The sequence below is a fragment of the Hyperoodon ampullatus genome (assembly GCF_949752795.1).
Source record: "Hyperoodon ampullatus genome assembly, chromosome: 9".
NCBI classification, from domain to species: domain Eukaryota; kingdom Metazoa; phylum Chordata; class Mammalia; order Artiodactyla; family Ziphiidae; genus Hyperoodon; species Hyperoodon ampullatus.
Genome location: NC_136922.1, coordinates 24,078,783 through 24,102,350, shown reverse-complemented (window position 1 = coordinate 24,102,350; position 23,568 = coordinate 24,078,783). Strand labels below are relative to the sequence as shown.

The 23,568-nt window shown below is 54.2% G+C and overlaps 1 protein-coding gene across 1 annotated transcript in view; it reads left to right on the top strand.

The window, feature by feature from the left end:
• TNS3 (tensin 3) overlaps positions 1-23,568 on the top strand; it is a 129,411-nt gene that overhangs the window by 52,443 nt on the left and 53,400 nt on the right. The window contains exons 12-15 of the mRNA XM_079711393.1: positions 1,356-2,615; positions 21,627-21,790; positions 22,790-22,916; positions 23,005-23,088. Coding sequence (XP_079567519.1) covers positions 1,356-2,615; positions 21,627-21,790; positions 22,790-22,916; positions 23,005-23,088 — 1,635 coding nt within the window. The remainder of the gene's footprint in view (positions 1-1,355; positions 2,616-21,626; positions 21,791-22,789; positions 22,917-23,004; positions 23,089-23,568) is intronic.

The following is a 23,568-nucleotide window of genomic DNA, read 5'->3' as shown; positions in this document are numbered from 1 at the left end:
TGTGCTCTCAGCACAGCACCCCCAGATACCCCACAGATCTCTGTCCTGGCTTGTCACCCTGGTGTTCTTTATTGTTTTTTTTTTTTTGCGGTACGCGGGCCTCTCACTGTTGTGGCCTCTCCCGTTGCGGAGCACAGGCTCTAGACGCGCAGGCTCAGTGGCCATGGCTCACGGGCCCAGCTGCTCCGCAGCATGTGATATCTTCCCAAACCGGGGCACGAACCCGTGTCCCCTGCATCGGCAGTCAGACTCTCAACCACTGCGCCACCAGGGAAGCCCCTTCCTCGGTGTTTTAAAAAAAGCCGGAAGCTGCTGATGGTGGAGTGCACGCAGCCCACAGGGCCAGAGCCGAGCCGGGTCCCTCCAGAGCGGCTCCAGGCCCGGTTGCTGCTGGGATACAGTGGCTCCCAGGACCCCAAACAGCGTGGGTCAAGCCCTCTGCAGCTCCGTGATTGTGGTGGTATGCCTGCAATTTCACAGTTGGGCAAACAGGGAGGCAGAGGAGGATGGAGGGGGAGGGAGGTGCTGACCTCGAGCTCTCTTGTGCTGTTGGGTGCCCTCCCAGCTCTTTGCTGTGAGCCAGGGAGTGGTGACTGCTGCAGCCAAGGCCGTAATTAATAATAGGAGCGCTCTTCCCATCTGCATTGGAGGCCTAATTTTGTTTTCTCGGCCGTCCTGATGCGTGGAGATCAGTGCTTACCCCTTTGTGTTCTGAGGTCCTGCCTTGCCCTTATCAGCGCCTTCTTGGTCCAGAGATGCTGCACTAACGGGAAGGTAGGCCCGGGACGAGTTCCTGTGCTTTCTCTTTTCGTTGAGTCGCATATTTAGGTGTCAGCGGATCTCAGCAGGTTGAGGACAGCAGGCTTCTAAATCAGATGTTCTGCTTACCAAGGGCTGTTACCCTAATCCCTGGAGGAAGCTTCATAGATGTTGACAGAAGCTCTCTCCTGTCCTAGGCGCCATCCATTCTTGAGTCTTGGAGATTTGTGAGCAGCGCTGTGTTCAACATTCAAACTAAGGACTCCATTAGCAGTGAGCCCTCGAGGCAAGATGAGTCCAGTGTGGAGAGGCCCAGAGGTTCTCTAAATGACTGTTCTCTTTGCATAAAAATGTAGAAGCAGTTCAGGGCCTGAAAATGTTTGATTATTCAGAGTGTTTTCCATTGGCGTTTGCTTCTCAGGAGTGTGTGTAGAATTTGGGGACCCTAGAGGCATCTTTGGCCCTGATAATTCTAAGTTGTCTGTTGTGAATCCATTTATTTGTTCAGACAGACCTATGGGCCTGTTCCAAGAGCCCGAAGCCCCCTTCCATCCTTGACTTACACTCCATCTCTCCGTCTCTCTTCTCCCCACCAGTGCTGCACACACAGGGCCCTGTCGACGGCAGCCTTTATGCGAAGGTGGGAAAGAAGAGCGCCTCGGATCCCAGTGTCCCAGGTGGGTCCCCCGCTGTCCCGGCCGCCAGCAGCCCAGACCACAGCGACCACACCCTGTCTGTCAGCAGTGACTCGGGCCACTCCACGGCCTCGGTGAGGACCGACAGGACCGAGGAGCACCTGGCTCCAGGGCCCAAGAGGGGCCTGAGCCCCCAAGAAAAGGCCGAGCTGGATCAGCTGCTCAGTGGCTTTGGTCTCGAAGATTCTGGAAGCCCTCTCAAGGACATGAGTGATGCTTGCAGCAAGTACAGTGGGACCCGCCATGTCGTACCAGCCCAGGTCCACGTGAACGGAGACAGCACCCCCAAGGACAGAGAGACAGACATCCTGGACGACGAGATGCCCAGCCATGACCTGCACAGTGTGGACAGCATAGGGACCCTCTCCTCGTCCGAGGGCCACCCATCAGCCCACCTGGGCCCCTTCACCTGCCACCAGAGCAGCCAGAACTCCCTCCTGTCTGATGGATTCAGCAGCACTGCTGGCGAAGATCAGCACGGCGCTCTTGCCCCAGATCTGGGCCTCACCGTGGAGCCCCCGTACGAGCGGGAACAGGCTTTTGGGAGCCGCGAGCCCAAGCAGCCGCAGCCTGTGCTCAGGAAGCCCTCCGTGCCCACCCAGACGCAGGCCTACGGGCAGAGCAGCTACTCCACGCAGACCTGGGTGCGCCAGCAGCAGATGGTGGCCGCTCACCAGTACAGCTTCACCCCCGACGGGGAGGCCAGGCTCGGCGGCCGCGGCACAGCTGACGGTTCTGGCCTGGCGCAGACCCAGCCTAGGGTCCCACTCACCCCTACCCGGGGGGCCAGCAGCAGAGTGGCCGTCCAGAGGGGCATAGGCCCCGGGCCACATCCCCCCGACACACAGAGACCCCCTCCCGGCAAAGCAGCGCTCAAACCCAGGATTCCAGATGTCAGAGTCGTGAATGGTAGTGGCCCGGAGCTGAGCACAGACCCTTCCCCTGGCTCACCCACCCTGGACATCGACCAGTCCATCGAGCAGCTCAACAGGCTGATCTTGGAGCTGGACCCTACCTTTGAGCCCATCCCCACCCACGTGAACATGCTGGGTAGCCAGGCCAACGGCCCCGCAGCCCCAGACGGTGTGGGAGGCGGGCTGCGGGCGAGTGGCCGCCTGCAGGACACGGGAGAAGGCCCTGGCAGGGCCCCCGCGAGGCAAGGTGAGCTGCTGTTCCATGGGATGCATGCTTGCCTGGGTCTGTGTTTTGCAGAATAAGGATTTATGGAAGAGCGCCGGGCTCAACGCAGGGTCGGGGGAGGGGAATGAGGAGGACAGTTGGGGCCCTGGGCACAGCCTCGTGGGGACAGGCAGGTAACCGCGCACTCCAGGTGCCAAAGATGTCTCCTGGCTGGCCATGCAGGAAGCGGGAAGGCTGTCCGTGGGGCAGCGGCCTGCGAGCTGGAGAGCCAGGGCCATGGGGGTGGCTGGAGGCGGGCAGTGGCAGGGGTGCCAGAGGGGCAGGTTCCGGAGAGTCGGGGCCGAGAGGCGCGGTGGGAATCCCGGCCACCAGGCCTGGCTGCAGGGTCGCGGGCCCTGAGGACGTCGCTGTGTGCACCCTGCAGCTCTGGGGGCTGTCCTGGGTGGGAAGTGGGCACTGTGCAGGCTCTCACCCTTAGGGCACGGCTGTGCAAGGCCAGGGCCAGGCCTTCCTGCCCACCTGCGAGACCTGGGAAGGCTGGGGGTAGCTGTGGCGGACAGAGATGGCCTCTGGGTGTACAGCTGAGTGGACGTGGGGCAGGGAGTTGGGATCCGGCCTGTGACAGGCTCTCCACGTTGGCGAAGCAGAGGCTGTGGGCCCTGGAGAGCTGGCCAGGGAGGCCTGGGAGGGTGCCCCGCAGGCCGGGGGCACTGGGACAAAGGTGGGGTGTCCTGGTCAAGGAATGGAGTGTCCGTCTAGAAGCTTCCACACAGAGGAGGCGGATGGGGCCAAGGCAGGCGTCCAAGCCTGCTGAGGTCTTGGGGGGTGGAGGGGGGCGTGGAGCTGCAAGGACCCAGAGGTCACCTCGGGGCTGAGAGTGAGGCCAGGCCCTCCCGCGTCGGCGTGTTGGTGTGCGTCCACCTCTGGGGCATCAGCTGGTTCCCTAAAGGTCCTGCCTCTAGAAGTAAAGACCGAAGGGGTGACAGAGGAAGCGCTCTGTCACTTCCCCCTACTCCCGAGTGTGACCCTGAGTGCCGAGCCAGGATACTGATGGGGCAGGGGTGCCGCTTTTGCCGCAGGCATTGTTCTCGGGACCCTTTCTTCTTCTTAGGCCCCTGGCTACAGGGGCGGATCCTGTCTTACAGTTGAGTTTCCAGAGGTGTCAGGAAGTGGCCCGCCCAAGGTCACATAGGTCATTCGCAGTAGAGCAGGATTCGGCCCCTGTGGCTGCACCCAGAGGCCCTGCCCGCTTTGCAGTCAGATGGAGTGGATTACAGAACCTCCCCCGCAACCCCGGGTCCAGATGTCCTGGGTTACCTGAGCTTTGCAGACCTTGGTCCTACTTAGCTGGGCATTTGGCGGACTGCGTGACTTTGGGTTAAGGATGTAGTCTCTGAATTTCTGTTCGCTCTATCTGTTAAAAGAAACCCTATCACATCCCCGGCTGGTGGAAGTGTGCAGGAAGTGCTGGTCCGCACGCCCCTGTAGGGTACCTGGATCATGTGTGTGGCATCCCCTCTTCCCTGAGTACCTGTGCCCCTGGATGTAAGTAGCTTGGAGCTGGATGGAGCTGGAAGAGCCTCCTGGGAGCAGATTATCAGACTCTACCCGGTAGCCGTAGGACAACAGCAGTAATAGTAGCAGCTAAATAGTTGGAAGGATTTGGATGTATGAATTCGTAGAATCAGACACATTCAGGAGATTCTGAGTTTAAAAAAGGTTTCAGGGGCTTTCCTGGTGGCGCAGTGGTTGAGAATCTGCCTGCCAATCATGCAGGGGACACGGGTTCGAGCCCTGGTCTGGGAGGATCCCACATGCCGCGGAGCAACGGGGCCCGTGAGCCACAACTACTGAGCCTGCACATCTGGAGCCTGTGCTCCGCAACAAGAGAGGCCGTGATAGTGAGAGGCCCGCGCACCGCAATGAAGAGTGGCCCCCACTCGCCGCAACTAGAGAAAGCCCTCGCACAGAAACGAAGACCCAACACAGCCAAAATAAATAAATAAATTTATAAACTCCTACCCCCAACATCTTCTTTAAAAAAAAAAAAAAAGATTTCATTGAAAACAAAGCTATCTGCATCCTGTCTCTTATCTCACCAAACCTACTTAAAAGAAATTGCATGGAAAAATTAAAACCAGAAACCTTTTTTTTTGGATTAAAACCTCCTTTGAGATTTGGAAGCAGTTGGAGGTATCTGAGTGTATAGGGGGAAAAGGATTCCAAGGCTCAGGTTACAGTCTGACAGCCTCCTTTAGTTCATTTGTTTTCCAGTTGATGGAACTTGGTCCCTAGTGACTTCTTCTCCTTTATTCTTGTAGCAATAAAACATAGAGCCTGGGATGTTAGAAAGTCTCTTCATTTCCTCCACCCTTTAGTTAGCTTTTCTTAAATTACTTGATAAACTCATCGCTGTAATTATTGGAATTTTAATTTTAGATCTTTTCTAGTTCCTTGTCTTATAAAAATAATGACATTTTTTAAATTAAAGGACTTGAATATTTCAACAGACCCGTAAAATTCAGCACGTTAGGTTATTAATTATGCAGATTCAGTTAGAGTGTTTATTAATCCATTCACGTTTGATAGGAACCTTGGGCGTTTGCCAGTTTTCTTTTATACTTTTAAAACTATGGTGATGTCAGTAGATTAGGTATAAGCAATGTGGGTGCTAATCTTCAGAGACCTTTCTGAAATTTGCACGTGAGCTTCTGGTAGGAGGCCTGAGCAGCGATGAACACCTGCCAGCGGGGCAGCTCATAGCTCACAGCACGAGGACTGGCCTTCTGACCCGGAGCTTGGCTTTCAACTCCAGAGTCAGCTCCTGTTTTAGGAGAGTGCCAAGCTGGGAAGTGTAGTGCCTTTGAGACTTGCACTACATTGATGAAAAGGATCTGGACGGTGTAAAGGGTTCTCCGAACAGCCTGCATGCAGACTTCTGGCTCTCATTCCAGGACATCTTGTATTGATAGAAATCCCATCAAAAGAATGTGCACGTCTGTAGCTTTCGGCCACTTGAATTGAGGTGGAGAGAGAACTTCCTTCCCTCCCTGGCTGGTATAGAGGACACTGGAACCCATTTGATTTTAATATTTAAATGTCAGTATTTACACCTCTCGGTTGCAAAAAGCTAGATCAGCCAGCAGCAGAAAAAAATCACTAGATGGCAAGGAAATTTCATAAAAGTGTACAACTAACCAACTGATTCTGAGTTGTGGAACATTTCAGAAGGTTTGGGGATGCTGGAAACCTGTGCTTGGAAGATGTTCCAGATCCCCAGCACACATCCATCCCCTAGATGGGGGAGGCCAGGGCTGCCGAGCTGAGCTGGTCCACATGTGGCTCTCGGTTCTACCATGCTGAGTAGGAAGGGGATGATGAATCTGAAAGGCTCCATGACATTCCCAGGATGGTGGCTGTCATGCCACAGATGCATTGTCCCATGTCTGTGTGCCTGAGGCTCAGCCCTATTGATGTGGGGCAGTATGTGACCAGAGCAGCATCAAGTCTTGCACACAAATGGGAAGTAGGCCGGAAAGTTCCAAGACGCTGTATCTTCTACGTGAGACCCTCCCTGGCCTGCCTTGCATCTTGCCCCCAGATGCTGACTGCTGCACAGTGTCTTAATTCTGGCTGTGCATAGAGGTTTGTCCCAGAGACCTCAGCATCCTGGAGTCAGTGAAATCCTTCACTCTTTGCAGATCATGTCCTGACTATGAGAAAGACCACCAGTTATCTGCTGGTAGAGAGTTGGGAATGGTATTACCTGGAGCTCCTTCTGGGGACTGCTGCATGTCCTGCACAGCTCACATTGCACCAGCTCTGCAGGCAGCAGCATGCCCACTGTGGCTCTGGTTATTTCTGAGATGAAAATTATATGTGAAGGCTAAGCATTTTCTGAGAAAGTCTACTTGCTATCAGCACAATAATAATAATGGTGAGGATGGTGATGGTTGTAGGGAAAATGATGGTGGTGATGGTGATGTTGGTGGTGAGGGTGATGGTGGTGGTGGTTATGATGGTGATGTGGTGGTGATGATGGTGGTGGTGGTGGTGATGGTGATGGTGGTGTTGATGATGATGGTGGTGGTGGTGGTGATGGTGATGATGGTGGTGATGGTGGTGGTGATGGTGATGATGGTGGTGACAGTGGTGGTGATGATCATGATGGTGATGGTGATGATGATGGTGATGATTATGGTGGTTATGGTGATGATGGTGGTGATGATGTGATGATGGTGGTGATGGTGATGGTGGTGGTGATGGTGATGATGGTGATGATGGTGGTGATGGTGGTGATGGTGGTGATGATGGTGATGATGGTGGTGATAGTGGTGATGATGGTGACGGTGATGATGGTGGTCATGGTGATGATGATGGTGGTGATGATGATGATGGTGGTGATGGTGGTGATGGTGATGGTAAAGATGATAGTGAGCACTGCCACACAGCTCCTGCCCCGTTCCAGGTGCTATGTTGAAGCTTGCCTGCATCACGCCTGACCTTCATGCCCACCATAATGTGTAAAAAACCTCCATCTGTCTCACTATGTATCTCATGGCTGAGCCCTTATTCCACTAAACTCAGTTTTTGCCACCAGATCGAAACCCCTGGAGGGCAATGCCAGTGACTTACTCATTTTGTTTCCTGACACATGGGAATGTTTGTAAATAGAGGGGATCTGGTGCTGGTGGAAATGCAGGTGACCCTCCAAAGACCCATGTGTCTCTGCTGAATTGACACGGGGACCTTAGCGAGGTTTATCACGGGCAATGTAGGGCGCCAGTCCCCACCCATGAGGCGAGAGTGGCCCCTCAGAGGTGGGGTCTCAGAAAGCCCTGGGAGACCTTGTAAAATGGGGTGAGATGTGGCGGCGTTTCACTCCCTGTAGGCACTCAGCACCTCTGCAGCTCCCCTGCTCTGGGCTGACACCAGACCGTGCTTCAGCCACAGCACGTCTGGGCGCTGCTGTGGCCTCATGCTGGGCCAGCTGCGCTGAAGCCCTGCTCAACGGTGGGTTTCTTGGATCACATTTTTTAAATGAGGGGAGATTTCAACTGGTAGTACCCAAGTAACAAAAGAAATGACTCAATCTGTGAAGTTTATGATTCCATGGATGGCATGAAGCCAGCTCTGTTCTCCTCATACCTATGGGCTCCTTGTTTCCTGTTGTCAAAATATTTTAGTCATGGTACATCAACCCCCAACCCACAATTGTCAGACCCTGGCAGACCCTGTGTTCTGCTTGCAGATGGCACTGGGATGCTGTGCCCGTGCTCCTCATGTGCTTCTGCAGACAGACACAGACGTCCCTGCATGAGTGCTCCATGCAGAGGACTCATTTATGCTGAAGGAAATTCACAATAAGTATCACCTTTCAGTAATTGATAGTGGAAAGCCTGCTAATTTAAATTACATGTTAAAGGGGCTTCCCTAGTGGCACAGTGGTTAAGAATCCGCCTGCCAATGCAGGGGACACGGGTTCGAGCCCTGGTCTGGGAAGATTCCCACATACCGTGGAACATCTAAGCCCGTGCACCGCAACTACTGAGCCCTCACGCCTCGAGCCCGTGCACCACAACAAGAGAAGCCACCGCAATGAGAAGCCCGCCCACCGCCACGAAGAGTAGCCCCCGCTCTCCACAACTAGAGAAAACCTGCGCGCAGCAACAAAGATCCAACGCAGCCAAAAATAAAAACAAACAAATAAATTTATTTTAAAAAAATTATATGTTAAACCCAAGCCAAAGGGATCCAGTGTGAGAACCTGAGATCCTCAGCCGTGGGTCCACATCGTGAGTGTAGGGTCCCTGAGCGCGGGTGGGAGCTGTAGCGGCACGAGCCCACAGGGGCACGACAGGAGAGCCAGGAGCATCGGGGAGAAGAGAGCGGGGCCTTTCCAGGAGGAAGTTCCGTGGAGGCTGTGCAGATGCTGGAGAGAGGCAGGGCCCAGGTGTGCGGAAGTGCAGGTGTGTTCGAGGACTGGGAATCCAGGTGCACGGAGAAGAGGGAAGGAGGGGTGAGCGTGGACCCTGCCCACGTCCGTCATGAGACAGAGTGCCTGCCCTCAGGATTTCCGCTGTTCCCCGAGGCCGCAGATTCTGACGGCTGGGGAGGGCATCTCAGGCTGACCCCGGCGTCACCCACGGCAGAGGATTCAGGCCGCCATGGACCCCGGCCAGGGGCTGCGAGGCTCCTCCTCCACGTCTGAGGCTCTGGGGCAGCCCCCGTGCTTCCAGGAGAAGCTGGGCTCCACAAAACCAAGAAGTCTCCGCCAGCATCGCCCGTGCTCAAGGCACTACTGGTTCCTCTGGTCGGATGAGATGGAGGATGACGTCCAGTCACAGAGAGGAAGCTCGAGGTCAGGGCGGGTGACGGAGGCTCAGACTTGGCCCATGGGCTCTTCCTGCGTGGCCAGCCTGTGTTAGTTCTTAGGCCTTTCCCGGAAGAGGGTCCCGGATCAGGGTCAGAACCTGCTGCAGACTGTGGTCTGGGGACGTGGTGAGCAGAGAGCGAGGGCTCAGGTCTTTTCTCTCCACCCTCAGGCCTTTCCGTGTCACCCTTCCAAGACAAGATGACTGTTTTCAGGTCAGGGGGTGCTCCTGTGTCCAGGGAGCAAGCCCTGGCGTCCCTGCAGGAGCCGGCAGCAGAGCGTGTGGGGCCAGCAGCTCTGTGTCCTTGGCAGGAGAGAGCTTGTCCCACCCTTGGCAGCTGCAGGCGACCTCAGTAATAAGAGAGTGAAGGATGATCTCCACTGGTTTCCTCTGGGAAACATAAAGTGTGAACTCCCTGGAACTACGTTTTGGTTCTCTTTCGGTGGGTTTCAAACGGTGAGGGTGGCCTGGCCATAGACAAACCTTTAGATGGCGGGTGTTACGCTCACAGGTCTAATGCAGTCTGGGTTTGGGTTCACTCATGTCGTCTGAAAAGCTCTAGCAGAGTAGAGCTTAAAGAAATGTGTCCATACCTCTTCAGTTGAGTCATTTTCCATTCAGTATTGCGAGATGAGAAAGTTACAGAGATCTGTTGCAGAACAATCTGAATATGCTTAACATTATTGAACCGTGCACTTAAAAATGGTCAGGGTGGTAAACGTAATGCTATGTGTCTTTTAACACAAAAAAAGCGAGTACATTTTTTTTTTTTTTTTTTTTTTTTCCTGTACGCGGGCCTCTCACTGCTGTGGCCTCTCCCGTTGCGGAGCACAGGCTCCGGACGCGCAGGCTCAGCGGCCATGGCTCACGGGCCCAGCCCCTCCGCCGCATGTGGGATCTTCCCAGACCGGGGCACGAACCCATGTCCCCTGCATCGGCAGGTGGACTCTCAAACGCTGCGCCACCAGGGAAGCCTGCGAGTACATTTTTAAAGCTTAGAATAATCTCTTAATTGATCTGCTTTGTATATGCATCTTTGCATCCCTTGGAGTCACTCAAAGTCATGGACTCCTCTGTGGGTGTCTGCCTGACACTGTCTCCCAGCCGCCACTTCCCTCTCTTTCCCCTCCTTCCTTCCATGCATAGGGTCCTGACCACACAGTTCTGGAAGGGGTTCGTGGTTAGAGTTTCTGGCTGCCCACTCTGATCATGGTCCCTGAGCTTGGCTAATTTAACTCTAACTTCACACCTGCCCGCTCACTGTCCCCTGAAACCCACTATTCCTCTCAGCTGCCCGATCAGGCCTGTACCCACTGAGCCAGGCAGTGAGCAAAGGCACGCGGGATCCCATCGGTGTCACCATGACAACTCTGGATGCTGTTGTGAACCTGAGTTAGAGCGTGTGGTTTCAGGCTGTGTTTAATGCTGACCAGTCTCAGCACAGCTGCACGATGCCTCCTGCCCTCGGGACACACAGGAGCCAGCGGCTGGGAACACGAGGCACAGTGCTTCCTTCAGGGAGCCCGAGGAGGCCTGGCCTCTCATTCAGTGACCTCCACGTGTCACGGGCTCTCTGGGTTGTCACAGGTCGGCGCAGGGTCGCGTTCTCCCTGACACGCTTCCCTGACCACCGTCACTCCCCGTGTGCCCAGGGCTCCCCCCATCTCCCTGGACAACACTGGCCTGTGACTGCGCCTTTGCTTTTCCATCACCCCCCACCCCACCCGTGCGCTCCTGGAAAGCGGGAGGAGCCAAGAATCACAGTGCGGGGGGCGGATTTCCTCCTCCCCAGGCCCACCAGGGAACCAGGATAAAGGAGACTGTGGAGCGAGGGCCAGTGAGCCCAGGCCAAGGGCTTCTGGTGATGTTCCTGTGGACTCTTGCTCTCCGTTTGCTGCCACAGGTGAAACTGGGCTTTCTCCACCAGTGAGGTCCTGTCACTGGAGGTGCACGGCAGGCAGGGTATTCATGTGCCATGAGAGACCACCAAAAAGAGGTTCCTGCCCAGGGGTCAGGACGGGCCATGCCCCTTCAAACTGATGCTTCAGGACCATGAATAGTGGTGGATGGACTGATGCCCGCAAGCGCACATTTAGTGATGGAGTCGGCTTGTTGTGCTGCGGGGAGGTCTGCGTGCTTCTAGTTTGGAAAAGACTTCAGAGCGAGAAATGCACGGTCACTGCTGGAAGCTGTTGCAACTACTTTCTTTCATTGCATAAAAGCACATTATAAGGCTTCCCTGGCGGCTCAGTGGTTAAGAATCCGCCTGCCAATTCAGGGGACACGGGTTTGAGCCCTGGTCCGGGAAGATCCCACATGCCGTGGAGCAACTAAGCCCCTGCGCCGCAACTACTGAGCCTGTGCGCCACAACTACTGAAGCCCACGTGCCACAACTACTGAAGCCCACGTGCCTACAGGCCATGCTCCGCAACAAGAGAAGCCTGCACACTGCAACAAAGAGCAGCCCCCGCTCGCCACAACTAGAGAAAGCCCGTGCAGCAGCAATGAAGACCCAGTGCAGCCAAAAATAAATAAAAGTCAATAAGTTTTAAAAAAAAGGCACATTATAAATCTGAGAGTTGATGAATCAGTTCCTTTTGCTGCAGCGACCCTCACCACACAAACAGGCAGATTCGGGTGCCCCACGTGGTCATTTTGACGGGCGTCTCCCGACGTCCCTGAGAGGCCTGGAGTTGCGGCCTCTCCTGCCTGCTCTGGACCGCCTGGGCCAGCCTGCAGCTGTGGTTCTCAACCCCTCAAGCCCATGGTTCTGTTTTTAGAACATCTGTTTTCTGATGCCATCTTCACTACCCTGAGATCAGTCATAGCTGATGCAAACTACTTAAACACATAATTTAAAAAAACCTATGTAACACCCTAACACTCGTGTTAAAGGATGAATAAAAAGAAAGCAATTTAAAATAAAATAACGTGCATCTCAAGGTGAAAACCCTTGGGCAGGCCAGCCTAGGAAACAGAAATCACCCCCTCAGATCTTTTTTATTGGGGGAAAATGCACCTAATGTAAAATTTACCATTTTAACCATTTAAAAATGTACAATTAAGTGGCATTAAGTACCTTCACAATGTTGTACAACCATTACCACTGTCTAGCTCCAGAGCACTTTTGTTATTTCAAAAGGAAATCTGTACCCATGGTCAGTCACCCCCATTCCACACTCCCCCAGCCCCTGGCAGCCCCTAATCTGTTTTATGTCTCTAGGGCTTTGCCTCTTCTGGACATTTCACATAAATGGAATTGTATGATATGTGGCCTTTTGAGTCGGGCCTCTTTCACTCAGCATAAGGTTTTGCAGGCTTAAGGCTGAGTGATATTCGACTGCATGGACAGCCCACACTGTGCTTATCCAGTCATCGCTGGATGGTGACCTTTTGGTGATTGTGAATAGAGCTGCTGTGAACGTTCACGTGCAAGTATTCGTTTGAACCCCTAGTTTTCAGTTCTTTGGAGTAATACCCAGGAGTGGAACTGCTGGGCCACGTGGCAATTCTTTTGTTACTTTGCCAAGGAGCTGCCCCCTCAGATGTTTGAAAGTCCGCTTTGGAGACCCCCGGAGGCCAGTAGTGACCTTGCTTTTTGGTTGCTGTGCGGCTTTTTACATCTGTGCTTTAAATTACAAGCTTACTTTGAGTAAAACATGAGTGTATTCCTGAAATTTCTTATAGTAGAAGGGTATGCTTCCTAGCTTTTTGGACACAATCATTTCCCTTTTAAATATGTCATTCTAGAGGCAATGCTACCACCTAACCAAGCACTTTGGAGTTCCCCAGTGGAAAGGGTTTTCACTTTCGCAATCCAAAAGGTAGGCTGTTTTTTTTTTTTTTTTTTTTTGCGGTACGCGGGCCTCTCACTGCTGTGACCTCTCCCGTTGCGGAGCACAGGCTCCGGACGCGCAGGCACAGCGGCCATGGCTCACGGGCCCAGCCGCTCCGTGGCATGTGGGATCCTCACGGACCCGGGCACGAACCCGTGTCCCTTGCATCGGCAGACGGACTCCCAACCACTGCGCCACCAGGGAAGCCTGAAAGGTAGGCTTTTTTACTTGGCCTCTTGGTGTGCTTTTGCTGGAGCCCGCTGGTCTCATTCCTGTACGCTTTCCTAGGGCTCTGGGGTCGGTCGGGTCAGAGAGGGCACCCCAGAGGGAACGACTGCTCCTGCCGAGGTCTTCAACGTCATTCTGCACTCTGACTAGGGATTTCCAGCAGATGTCACCCAGCTCTTCAAGAATATACCCTGCCGGTGAATCAATCCCTATTTCAGCTTAAGGGAGGAAAATCTCCTTAAGTCATCCTGGGAACATTTAAGCTGGGAAGAGTTTTTGGGCTTTTTGTTGTCGTTTTCCCTTTTCCACTCTCTCTCTCGAGGATGCACATGTTTATTTGAATGAGCTGAAGTCAGGAGGCCTCAAACTAACTCTGGAGCCAAGAAATCCAAACGAATCCTTGGTGATTGTTTTTGCTCCTAGGAATTCGAGGGAGATTCCAGAACCCATCCGTGCAAGCCTGATGATGCAGGCTTCATTCTTATATGATCGTATAAAGATAAATAAATAGCTTAAGGGTGCTTCACTTTGCAGTGGCCCAGATAGAAGATGAAGGTCGTCTTCTAAGAGCTCATGAGTTTCCACCTAATTGTCAGAGCAGGCGTTTGCCACCTGGCTGCACAGTGCACTCACCCGGGAACTTGACAAAACGCAGGTGCTGAGAGTGCCCACGCAGCTTCCGCCTCCAAAAGGCCTGGTTGAATTGGCCTGGGTCGTGGCTCGGGGGTCAGAATTCTTCTAAATGCTCCCCACTTGTGTAACTCCAGTGTGAATCCAGGGTTGAGACCAGCCCTGGTTCTCAACCTTGTCTGTGTATTGGAAACGTGAGAGTTTTAAAAAAGATGCTGACACCTGGGCCTCACTCCCGCGGGTTGTGACTTCACAGGGAAGGGGTGAGGCCCGAGAGTCAGCATTTTTAGTGTGATTCTGATGTGCGGCCACGTTCGAGAATCACTGTTTCACATTTGTGTCCCGTCTTGCGCCTGTGTCCAAATCACCTGGAGGCTGACCCACTGTTTGGTGAGGCAGGAGAACTTCCCCCTGCTGTAGAGCTTCAAGGACAGGCGGGTGTCCTGTGCCAGAGGTCTGGGCAGTGACTCCCTGTGCTGGCCCTGCCGCAGGTGCAAGCTTTATTTGGGCAGGCAGAGTGGGTGCTATGACCCCACCTCGCTGCTTCTCAAGTTCCTCTTTATATAGGATCAGATAGTCGCCCGGATAAATCTGAATCTGCCCTAGCACAGTGCAAGGAAAATACAAGTGTGCTCTGAGTTACCTACGACCATGTGTCTGCACTCTGTTGCATAACTGGGAGTTCACCGTATTTCGGTGCAGAGTAGCCAAGGGGCTCCTGGCTTTGTAAAATCCAGTTTTCTAGTATTTTTACAGTTTTCTAGTCGTCTGAGAAAGTCGCCGCTTGCACCTCTGTTGGCTCAGGGGTAAACTGGCGACCACAATGCCACCCACCTCCCTAATTAGGCTGAATTCAGTGCTAGGTGCTAAGTGCTTGACGGGCACCCCGCAGTCTTGGCCTGAAAACCCCACGGCTCCAGGGCTCAGTGGGGCCATCCGGGTGCCCCTGTATGAGGACTGGCTCTCCTCAGCACCCCCGAACTTTCCCGCACTGACCCCATGCCACTCTCTTGTGGTGACCTGTGTAAGGTTGCAGTACCCGACCCCGATCTCAGCAGGGCTCCATCCGTACGAGTGGCCTGAATGACCGAATGACCAAGCCTTGCTTGTCTCTCAGGCTCAGTGAGCTCCTGCGTCCCATAGGGAAGCTCAGCCCCACCCCCCAAGCCTGTCTTGGGCTGAGGCAGCGCCCCGAAAAGCCGGATGCCTCTGGCCCAGCACGTGTCCTTGACCCCAGCTCCACCTGTGAGTAAAGTGAATTGTTAAAATGCTGAGATTCTCAGGTCTTTGGGAGTGGCAGTGAGGGGACACCTGGGGAAACCTGCCCCCCTTTCCAGCCTGGGTAGGTGGGTCCCGAGGCCTGGAGTGCATCGTGTCCGGTGACAGGAGGAAAGGAGAGGGGTCTGAAGACCAGTGTAGGGACTGGCCAAGAGTGGGCCGTGTCTGGTTGTGTGGCCATTGCAGGCCACGTCACAATGCCACGTGTTGGCGGAAAAAAGCAGACCCCGAGCACGAGACTGGCAGGCAGCATTCTGTACAGGAAGAGCCGCTCCCACACCGACCCTCCACGGAGACAGCAGCCGGGAACGTGAGCGGGGCTCGTGCAGGGACGTGTGGGTCACTGGAGATTGTTGGTAACTCTGTGGTCCTAGGTTGCCACGACTTCTGCACGGAACCCTACCGCTTTTGTGACTTGGAGGGCGGTGGTGTCCTGGGGCGTTTTCTAGTGGCCGCACCTGGGCCGAGCAGGGCAGGGACAGGGGCACCGGCTCCAGCTACCCTTTGCCTGAGGAAGGCCCGTGGGAGGGGGCAGTTTGCCGAGCCACCTGCAGGGTCCCAGCCGGCACAGGCACAGGGCTTTAGTGCAGCGACGCTGTCCTCCTTTCATTCAGTCTCCTGCTTCCTCTTTTCTTGGATCTGATTTCTCTACTGAGAAGGAAAAATATGGTCATGGCCGGATTTATGGAGTGGATTCTTGAATACAGTTCAACTCGTCAAGTGAAATGGAATCAAGGCCCTCCCTTGGGAGGGTGGGCAGCCTGCATCTGGCCATTGTTGGATGACCCAAGGGGTGGGGGCCCCCGCCCAGCGGTGCTCACATCCCAACCTCGCAGACACCCTAGTCCTGCTCTCTTTAAATTAAGGTAGCTTGTACAGCTCCTCTGAGCTTATTGGTGCAGAAAGCCACCTCCCATAGGATTGTCTCTGTATCTGATGAGAAGATCCAGCCATCACACACGGCAGACTGGTCAGAATGATAGGTTAATCAAACACCAAACACGTTTGTATTTGTGGATCTTCACATAGAAACTAAATACGGGCACAGACCTCAGGCATATTGCAGGTTGGGCTCCAGACCATCATCATAAAACAAATATTGTCTCAATAAAGTGACTCAGACAGATTTTTCTGGTTTCCCAGTGCGTATAAAAGTTATGTTTACACTATCCTGTAGTCTATTAAGTGTACAATAGCATTATGTCTAAAAATATATATACATACCTTAATTTCAAAATACAAAACAAAAAAAGTAATTACAGTAGTAATATCATAGACCACTGATTACAAGTTACCATAGCAAATATAATAATAATGAAAAAGTTTCAAGTATTGTGAGAATTACCAAAATGTGACACAGAGACATGAAGTGAACAAATGCCGTGGAAAAATGGTGCTAATAGACTTGCTTGATGCAGGATTGACACAAGCCTTCAATTTGTAAAAAACAGTATCTGTGAAGTGCAGTAAAATGAGGTGTGCCTGTACTAGTACAGAGTTAGTTCTACTAGAATTAGAACTAGTAGAGAAGGACTTGGAAACGTCTGTGAGGCCAACTCAGAGTTCTACAAAATGTAAAGAAAACTTATCCTTCTTAAAGATGATCTGGATCTTGTTTTCCTGATTTTAAAAGTAAGACCTATTATTAGTGAAAACTTTGGAAGATATGTTGGGTTGGCCAAAAAGTTCGTTCCGGTTTCCCGTAACATCTTACGGAAAAACCCAAACGAACTTTTTGGCCAACCTAATAGATATTTTTAAAAAAACTATTCACAGTGCCTAGAATTCCACGACCCAGAGACAGCCTCTTGTGAACATTTTGGTACATTTTCTTATTTTTAAAAATCAAAGTGAAGTCATAGATATAATGCCACATGCTCACTTTTCCACACTGCTCTTTTCACGTAATGTTTTAGCATGTTTTCTCCCTTCACGTTCCATCAAACAGGATTTTCAGTGACTGCATGAATCTTCCACTGGCGTGTTTGGTGGCTGCAGTTTTCACATTTGGCTCTTGCTGTGGGTTTGTGTCCTGCACTGGCTTTTGCTGCATTATCTCATTGAGCCTGGATCAGGCTCAATGGTGACGGTTGTCCTCATTTCATCTCCAAGACATCTGTCGGAACGACCAGTGGGCACAGAGGCAGACCTGCTCCGTGCTTGGCCAGAGGTGGCCTGCCCAAGCGGGCCGGGGAGCCGACGTCTGCCAGCAGGTGGGCGTGGGGTCAGATGCCCTTTGCCCAGCCCCACTTCCACCGTCAGGCAAACAATTCTCGGACAGGAAGGCCTCTAAAACCCGCCTCCTCCTACCTTTGGTCCAGGCTGCTCTGAGCTCACCTGCCCTGGGAACTACACCCCCAGCCAGTGTTTTTACTCAAATGCCAAAGGGGGCGTTTCCAGAGATTGTAAGGAAGAAGCCATTGTTAATCTGAAATTCACTTGAGGGGTAGGAGGACTTGAGAAGCAAAGTGCGCGTCGACTGCCCCTTGGCACATGGGCAGAAGGAAGGGTCCCCGGTTTCAGCCGGTGCCCCTTCCATCATCCACGTTAGCCATTATCAATCACTGAGGTGCCGACAGCACCACTGGCTGTGTGGGTGGGCCGTGCCTCCCAGGCCTGTGGGCCACCGTCTGCACTGAGCAGGCTTTTTGAAGTGGGAGGGGACAGTGGCACCTCCTGGCTGACCCGCCCCTCGCTTGGTACCGGTGTGCGAGGACAAGCAGCCCTGGGGGAGTGGAGTGTGCAGTGGGGGGTTTTTGGTCAGCTCCGCGGGCACCAAACCCCTGTCTGTAGCTTGCTGTGTGGGATAGGGCAGGTCTCAACCCGAGACCCCATTTTCCTCATCGGCAGAAACGACGCAGCACACCGCCTGGCTGTTGTGAGGCAGCCTGGCTCTGCTTCCCGCTTTCCTCCCGGGCAGAGGTGGGCACGTGCGGGCATATCCTGGCGCCACGGCTGCGTCATGCACCCCTCCTCGTTTCTCCAGGAACATGACCCTGGGGTCGGGGTGGTGCTGGGGACCCTCCTGTCTACACCGCAGTCTGATAGGAGGGCAGGGTCTGTCGCCTGTGGGGACCTGGCCTCTGAAGACCGTGGTGCCTGTATCTTTGCCTCTTTGGGAAGGGAAGACACACTCTGTGGCGAGAGCGATGCTCCGTGCAGGTCACAGCCTGGAAACGGGGTCCCCTGTGGAGCTTGTGTGAGTGCCCCGACCCCTGCTCTCAACGTTGGCCAGGCCCGTCCTGGCATAGACCCTTGGTGGCCGCCTGTGACCACACTCTTGCAGGCCAGGGAGTAGTGAAGTATTGATCCATGATTATTGAAGAATGAAACCCCTAACTGCTGAACCACATGCCCTATTACTTAGGTTCAGTGAAGGCACTTGAGGTGGTATTTAATACGAAGAACACTTTACAGGAGAGATTTTTTTTTTTTTTGCGGTACGAGGGCCTCTCACTGTTGTGGCCTCTCCCGTTGCGGAGCACAGGCTCCGGACGCACAGGCTCAGAGGCCATGGCTCACGGGCCCAGTCGCTCCGTGGCACGTGGAATCTTCCCGGACCGGGGCACGAACCCGTATCCCCTGCCTCGGCAGGCGGACTCTCAACCACTGCGCCACCAGGGAAGCCCCTGGACATGCTTTTATAGCCGGGCCTTTGCAGTACATCCTGGAGGCTGTGCTGGCTGGTTTTTATACGCAGGGCCGTACACGGAATGGGGCCTCAGTTCCTGGAACCCTCTGGTTCAAAGGCCAGGGCTGAGGTCACGGGGCATTGAAGTCGGGGAGCATGCCCACACTCTCCTCACCTTTCTGGGGCTTCATGCCACACAGCGTGTTGAAGTGATGGCAATGTGTTGTTTCCACAAAACACCATTTATTATCCTGCATGTTGAACAGAAGCTGTCTTCCTGTCCCCAGATCCCTTGTCCGGAAGGCTTTGGAGCAGTGCAGGCTCTGGATCTCTTGGCTGTGATGGGCTGCAGGTGTCAGTTAAAGGGCCACTGACCACCCAGTGCGCGATTTGGGTGGAGGCGTTTCTTTGGATGAGGTGCTCCGTGCTCTGTGTAGTCCCTGCAGCCTTGGAGGAGGGCGTTGGTGCTCCCGCTCTCAGGGCAGCCAGGCTCGCACGGGCCCCTTCTGTCCCCACTCTGCACCTTTGTTGCCCCGGTGACAGCACACGAACCCGTGCCTGGGCCCCGATCCTGCAGGGGGCCAGCCTCTCCCTGCGGCCTCACGCCTCCCGGCGTCCCCTCCCTGGGTGGCTCCAGATGCCCATCCAGGGGCAGGTCTATGGCTGTCAGGGGCCAGTCCTGCAGCACCGGTCTCGTGGAGGGCGGGAACCTGAGGAGGGACCCAGAAGAGGACCACAGGATGGCGGTGGCGCTGTGTCAGTGTGCATGTGTTAAACGCATTTTATTTCATCCTCACCCCAGTTTTTCTCTGCAGGGGAGAAAAGGGGGCAAGCATTGTGCTCATTTTTCACATAATGGAACGGGGGCTGGAGGATGTCCTGCAGCTGATCCTCTAGCTGGTGAGGGTGGACATGAGCCTCCAAATCCCAAATCCTAACGCCCTCTCCCCTCGTCCCTCCAGGCCGGGTCTTAGCGGGCAGCTGTTGGCAACGGAGGGAGGGTGTCAGGAGGGGTGGAAGGATTCTTCTGGGAGGGGCCGGCCACTCGGAGACCGGGTTTAGATCTCGCCCGCTGGGTCACCAGCTGAATGGCACCGAGCAGACGTCCTCCCGTGTGACACAGAGGGCTGTGCCCGGCTGGCCTCTGTCCGAGGAAGGGACCCTCGGGGAGCTGGAGGGTTTGGAGGTGGGGAGCCCTCGAAGGAGTCCCACTCCTCTCCTCACTGGACACAGCTGTTGAGTGTTCTCCCTCTGTGGACGGAGCTCCCTTCACGCGGCAGCCTTTGAATTCCACGCAGCTTCTGAAAGGCCCTGCTGAGGGAGGGGCACGAGGCTTGCCGGGGATGCTCACGTGACAGCGTGTTCACAGCCACGGGCAGAGTCTCTCCAGCTGAGCCACGCGCGCATTGGTAATTTAAACCCCACCTTTAAATGCAGTGTCATCGTGACCGTCACAGTTGCAGGGATTACACAGCTTAAATCTGAACTGTAGGGAAAACCCTTAAACGTCTGAATTTTCAGAGGACGTCATCGATAGAAACATTGCCATCCTAACAGCCTGCAGCAGGTTTCCCAAACCACCAGTCGTGAGATTCCACAGATCGATTGCAGCCCCCGACCCCTCCCCCATCCCCCATAAAGTGAGTCTTAGTTGGTTGGAGCTGAGGATCTGTGACATTTCTTGCGCTGGACAGTGGGACAGTGAATGCCGACTGTTGGTGCTTGAATTAAGCTTTTTTCCCCCCAGGATTCCTCGCTGTTAAGAGTCAAGCTGTCCCGTGCAGGGTCCTCACTCAGCTCTGAAGCTCTGCAGGTGGTGTGGCCTTCAGGCCACTCTGGCCCTGACGGGGGTGGGCAGACAGGGCTCGCACACAGCTCTGGCATGCTGTAGGTCAGACCCAGCCTGGTCGTATCCCAGAGCCCTGGGTGCTGTCCTGGTGCCTGTCCTGCCCAGAAGCCGGTTCCGGAGGGAGTAGACTGGCTCGCCGGGGCTGCTTCCTCCCTGCCCCGTGAGTCTGAGGATGCCCCTCGGTCGCACGTCTACATGCAGCAGCCCCCGTGGCTCCCCTGAGCAACCAGTGTGGACCAGCTATGAAATACAAAGTATCTTTGACACTTTGAAATAAAAAGTGTACAGGTTAACAATTCTGATGTCACTATACCTGTATAATGGGATTGAGCATAAACAAATAGATGATTCATAGAGGTCACGAAGAACAGATAAAATTTTTTTTAAAGATGCAGAACAACATACCAAGAAGGTGACCGTTTGTGTAGGCAAATGGATATGTATTTATGTTTGTGACTCAAGGAAAGATTTCTGTGTCTCTGGTCTGAGTGGTTGTTACCTCCTTGGTGGTCATAAAGCAAGGTGCAGGCACTCTGACCCCAAAGTTGACCGCAGATGCCCTGAGAAGGGGAAGGTGGATTATGCGGGCGGAGGTCTCAGACTAAGTCCCAGGGCCTGCAGCCGTCAGGGGGCCCACCCTGGGTTCTTTGAAGCTTGACCACCACCAAGAATCTTTCTTGCTCACTCAGCCAGGGGAAAGAAGCCTTGATCCTGGGTCCCAGCCTTTCTCTGTCCCTTATGCTTCCTGAGCACCTCCTGTGTGCCGGGCCCTGTTCTAGGCCCTGAGGAACTGGCCAGGCACGCTTCCCTGGTGGAGCTGACGCTGGGAGAAACAGCCAGGAACACGGACAACGGCCAGTTCACACAGTAACAGAATGAGCCTCGAGAGGGTCACGCTGGGTGAAAGACGCCAGACAGCAAAGGACGTGGAGTGTGTGATTCCATGTTCATGAAGTGTCTAGAATAGGCAAATCCGTAGAGACGGAATGTAAATTAGTGGTTGCCAGGAGCTGGGCATCGGGAATGGGGAGTGAACGCTCCCCATAATGGGTTTGGATGGGGTTTCATCTTGGGTGATGAAAATGTTCTGGAACTGGAAAAAATAAAGAATGCCTCTCAGAAGGTTTAATGTCAGTTTTAACTGCGGGTCAATGCTCTCCTCCATGATGAAAGCCCCTGCAGCCCACGTGTCTCTCTCCTAACAGGTGACGAGCCACTGGGCGGAAGGTTCCGGAAGCTGAGCCTCGAGCAGTATGACAACAGTGCTGGAGAGCAGCCAGCCTTCTCCACATGCGGCTGGGGAAAGACTACCAGCGCGGAACAGGCCCCAAGCCTGGCGCCTTTTCTCTCTTCAGACAGCGCCAAAGAGGTATACGCACCGCCACCCAGAACCTGGCCTGAGCCCCGTCCCAGATCGCCAGTTCAGTTCCCCACCCGCCTTCGTCCCCGTCTCACAAACGAAGTTCCTCCCTGAAGGCAGGTGGTGTTGGGGAGAGCCCAGCTGTGCATCAGCCGGGACCCTGGGTGGGATCCCCGCTCTCCCAAGAGAGCCGTGTGGGCGTGCACCTCACTCACTGGGGTCATCTGAGCCTCTGTGTTCTGATCTGTAGAATGGGGATGAGGGGCCCAGCGTGCAGGTGGGTCATGAGGGTAGAGGTCTCAGAGCTCCATGGGTGGACGGCAGCAGCAAAGGGCAAACAGAAGTCAACGCCAAGGACCCAAAGTCCCCAACCCAAGGCCTCCTGGCATCCCCGAGAGGGAGGAAGAAAGCAGGTCAGCGTGGACGTGTGCTCTGTGGGGAGATCTACAGAGCATCTTTGAGGAGGCGTACTTAAGGCTTTTATTCAGAATTGAAGTAAGACAGGTTGGCAAACCCCCAAACGATGAACCCTTTGAAATTAGGGTTTCATTGACTCTCAAGGTGGAAAAGTTGGAACCCAGAATAGACGAGAAAAGAAAGTCACCAGTAGTCTTCACACACACACACACACACACACACACACACAGAACCAATGTTAATATCTGGGCTATGTCCTGCCAGCCTCTTTTCTCTGCCTGTGTTTTTAATTCATTGGGTATTTTACATATCTGTGAACACACTACAGGTGACGATTCGTTTACCCTGCTTTTTTCACTTAACGCTCGCTTTCCCTCTGCTGCACAAACTCTCTGCTAACTCCACTTATGAGCTGTGTCATGTTGACCACAAGACACTTCCCTCTACCTTGACTGTTATTGAAGCTTCTTCCAGTTTTCCGTGGCTGCCTCCTGTCCCCAGTCTCAGACGAGGGTTGGCTCAGTGGGTGCCAGGGGCCCCCAGCTGTCTGGAAGTGGCCTTCACCTGACCAACCCCCCTTGCCGATTTCAGGCGGTGATCACCACGTATCCCCCAGACCTGGGTGTGATCGACGGTAGGACCTTCTCTCCAACCAGCAGTGGCAGTGAGTCCATCTCTCCCACACCAGCATTTCCTGTGTCTCCAGAAACGCCATATGGTAAGAAAGAAGAAGAGCTCGTCGTGTGCAATCCCACCCCATCAGGAAGCACAGGGGAACAGCTCGTCACTCTGCTTTCTCCTTCCAGTGACAAGAAGCCCACGTTATCCTCCGTTCATCCCATCCGGGCCACAGATGGGGAGCCCCAGCGGTCTGTACAAAGGAGCTCCCGGTAAGAAACCCACCTCCTTTCCTCTGCTCTGGATGTCCTCTCATGCAGAAATATTTCCACGTGTGTCACATCTCAGAAATGTGGCTCTGGCTGGGGAAGGTGCAGGGACACGGCTGTGCAGCCCGCTGGGGTTAGCAATGGTGTTGAATCTCTGCCCGGCATCCTGCAGGTGTGCTTCTGTTTTCTTCTGCTCGCATCAAGCGTTGATGCGGAGGGTCATGGTGCTCTCAGCAGCCGAACATCGGGGCTTTTCAACTCCTTGTGGCATTACTTGGAGTTGAAAGAAGAAACTGGAACACCCAACCCCCCCCTTTTCAGAGGAAGTGGGGGCCACAGAGAGCAGCGAGCTCCCCGCTCTGAGTGGCACAGCCGCCCTCGCCCGCTGCCCGCTCACACACACCTGTCCTGGCCCCTTATGTTCTCGGCCGCCATCCTGGATCTCCCCAGCGAGTGGCCGCTTCTGGACGGGTCTGCTTCCTC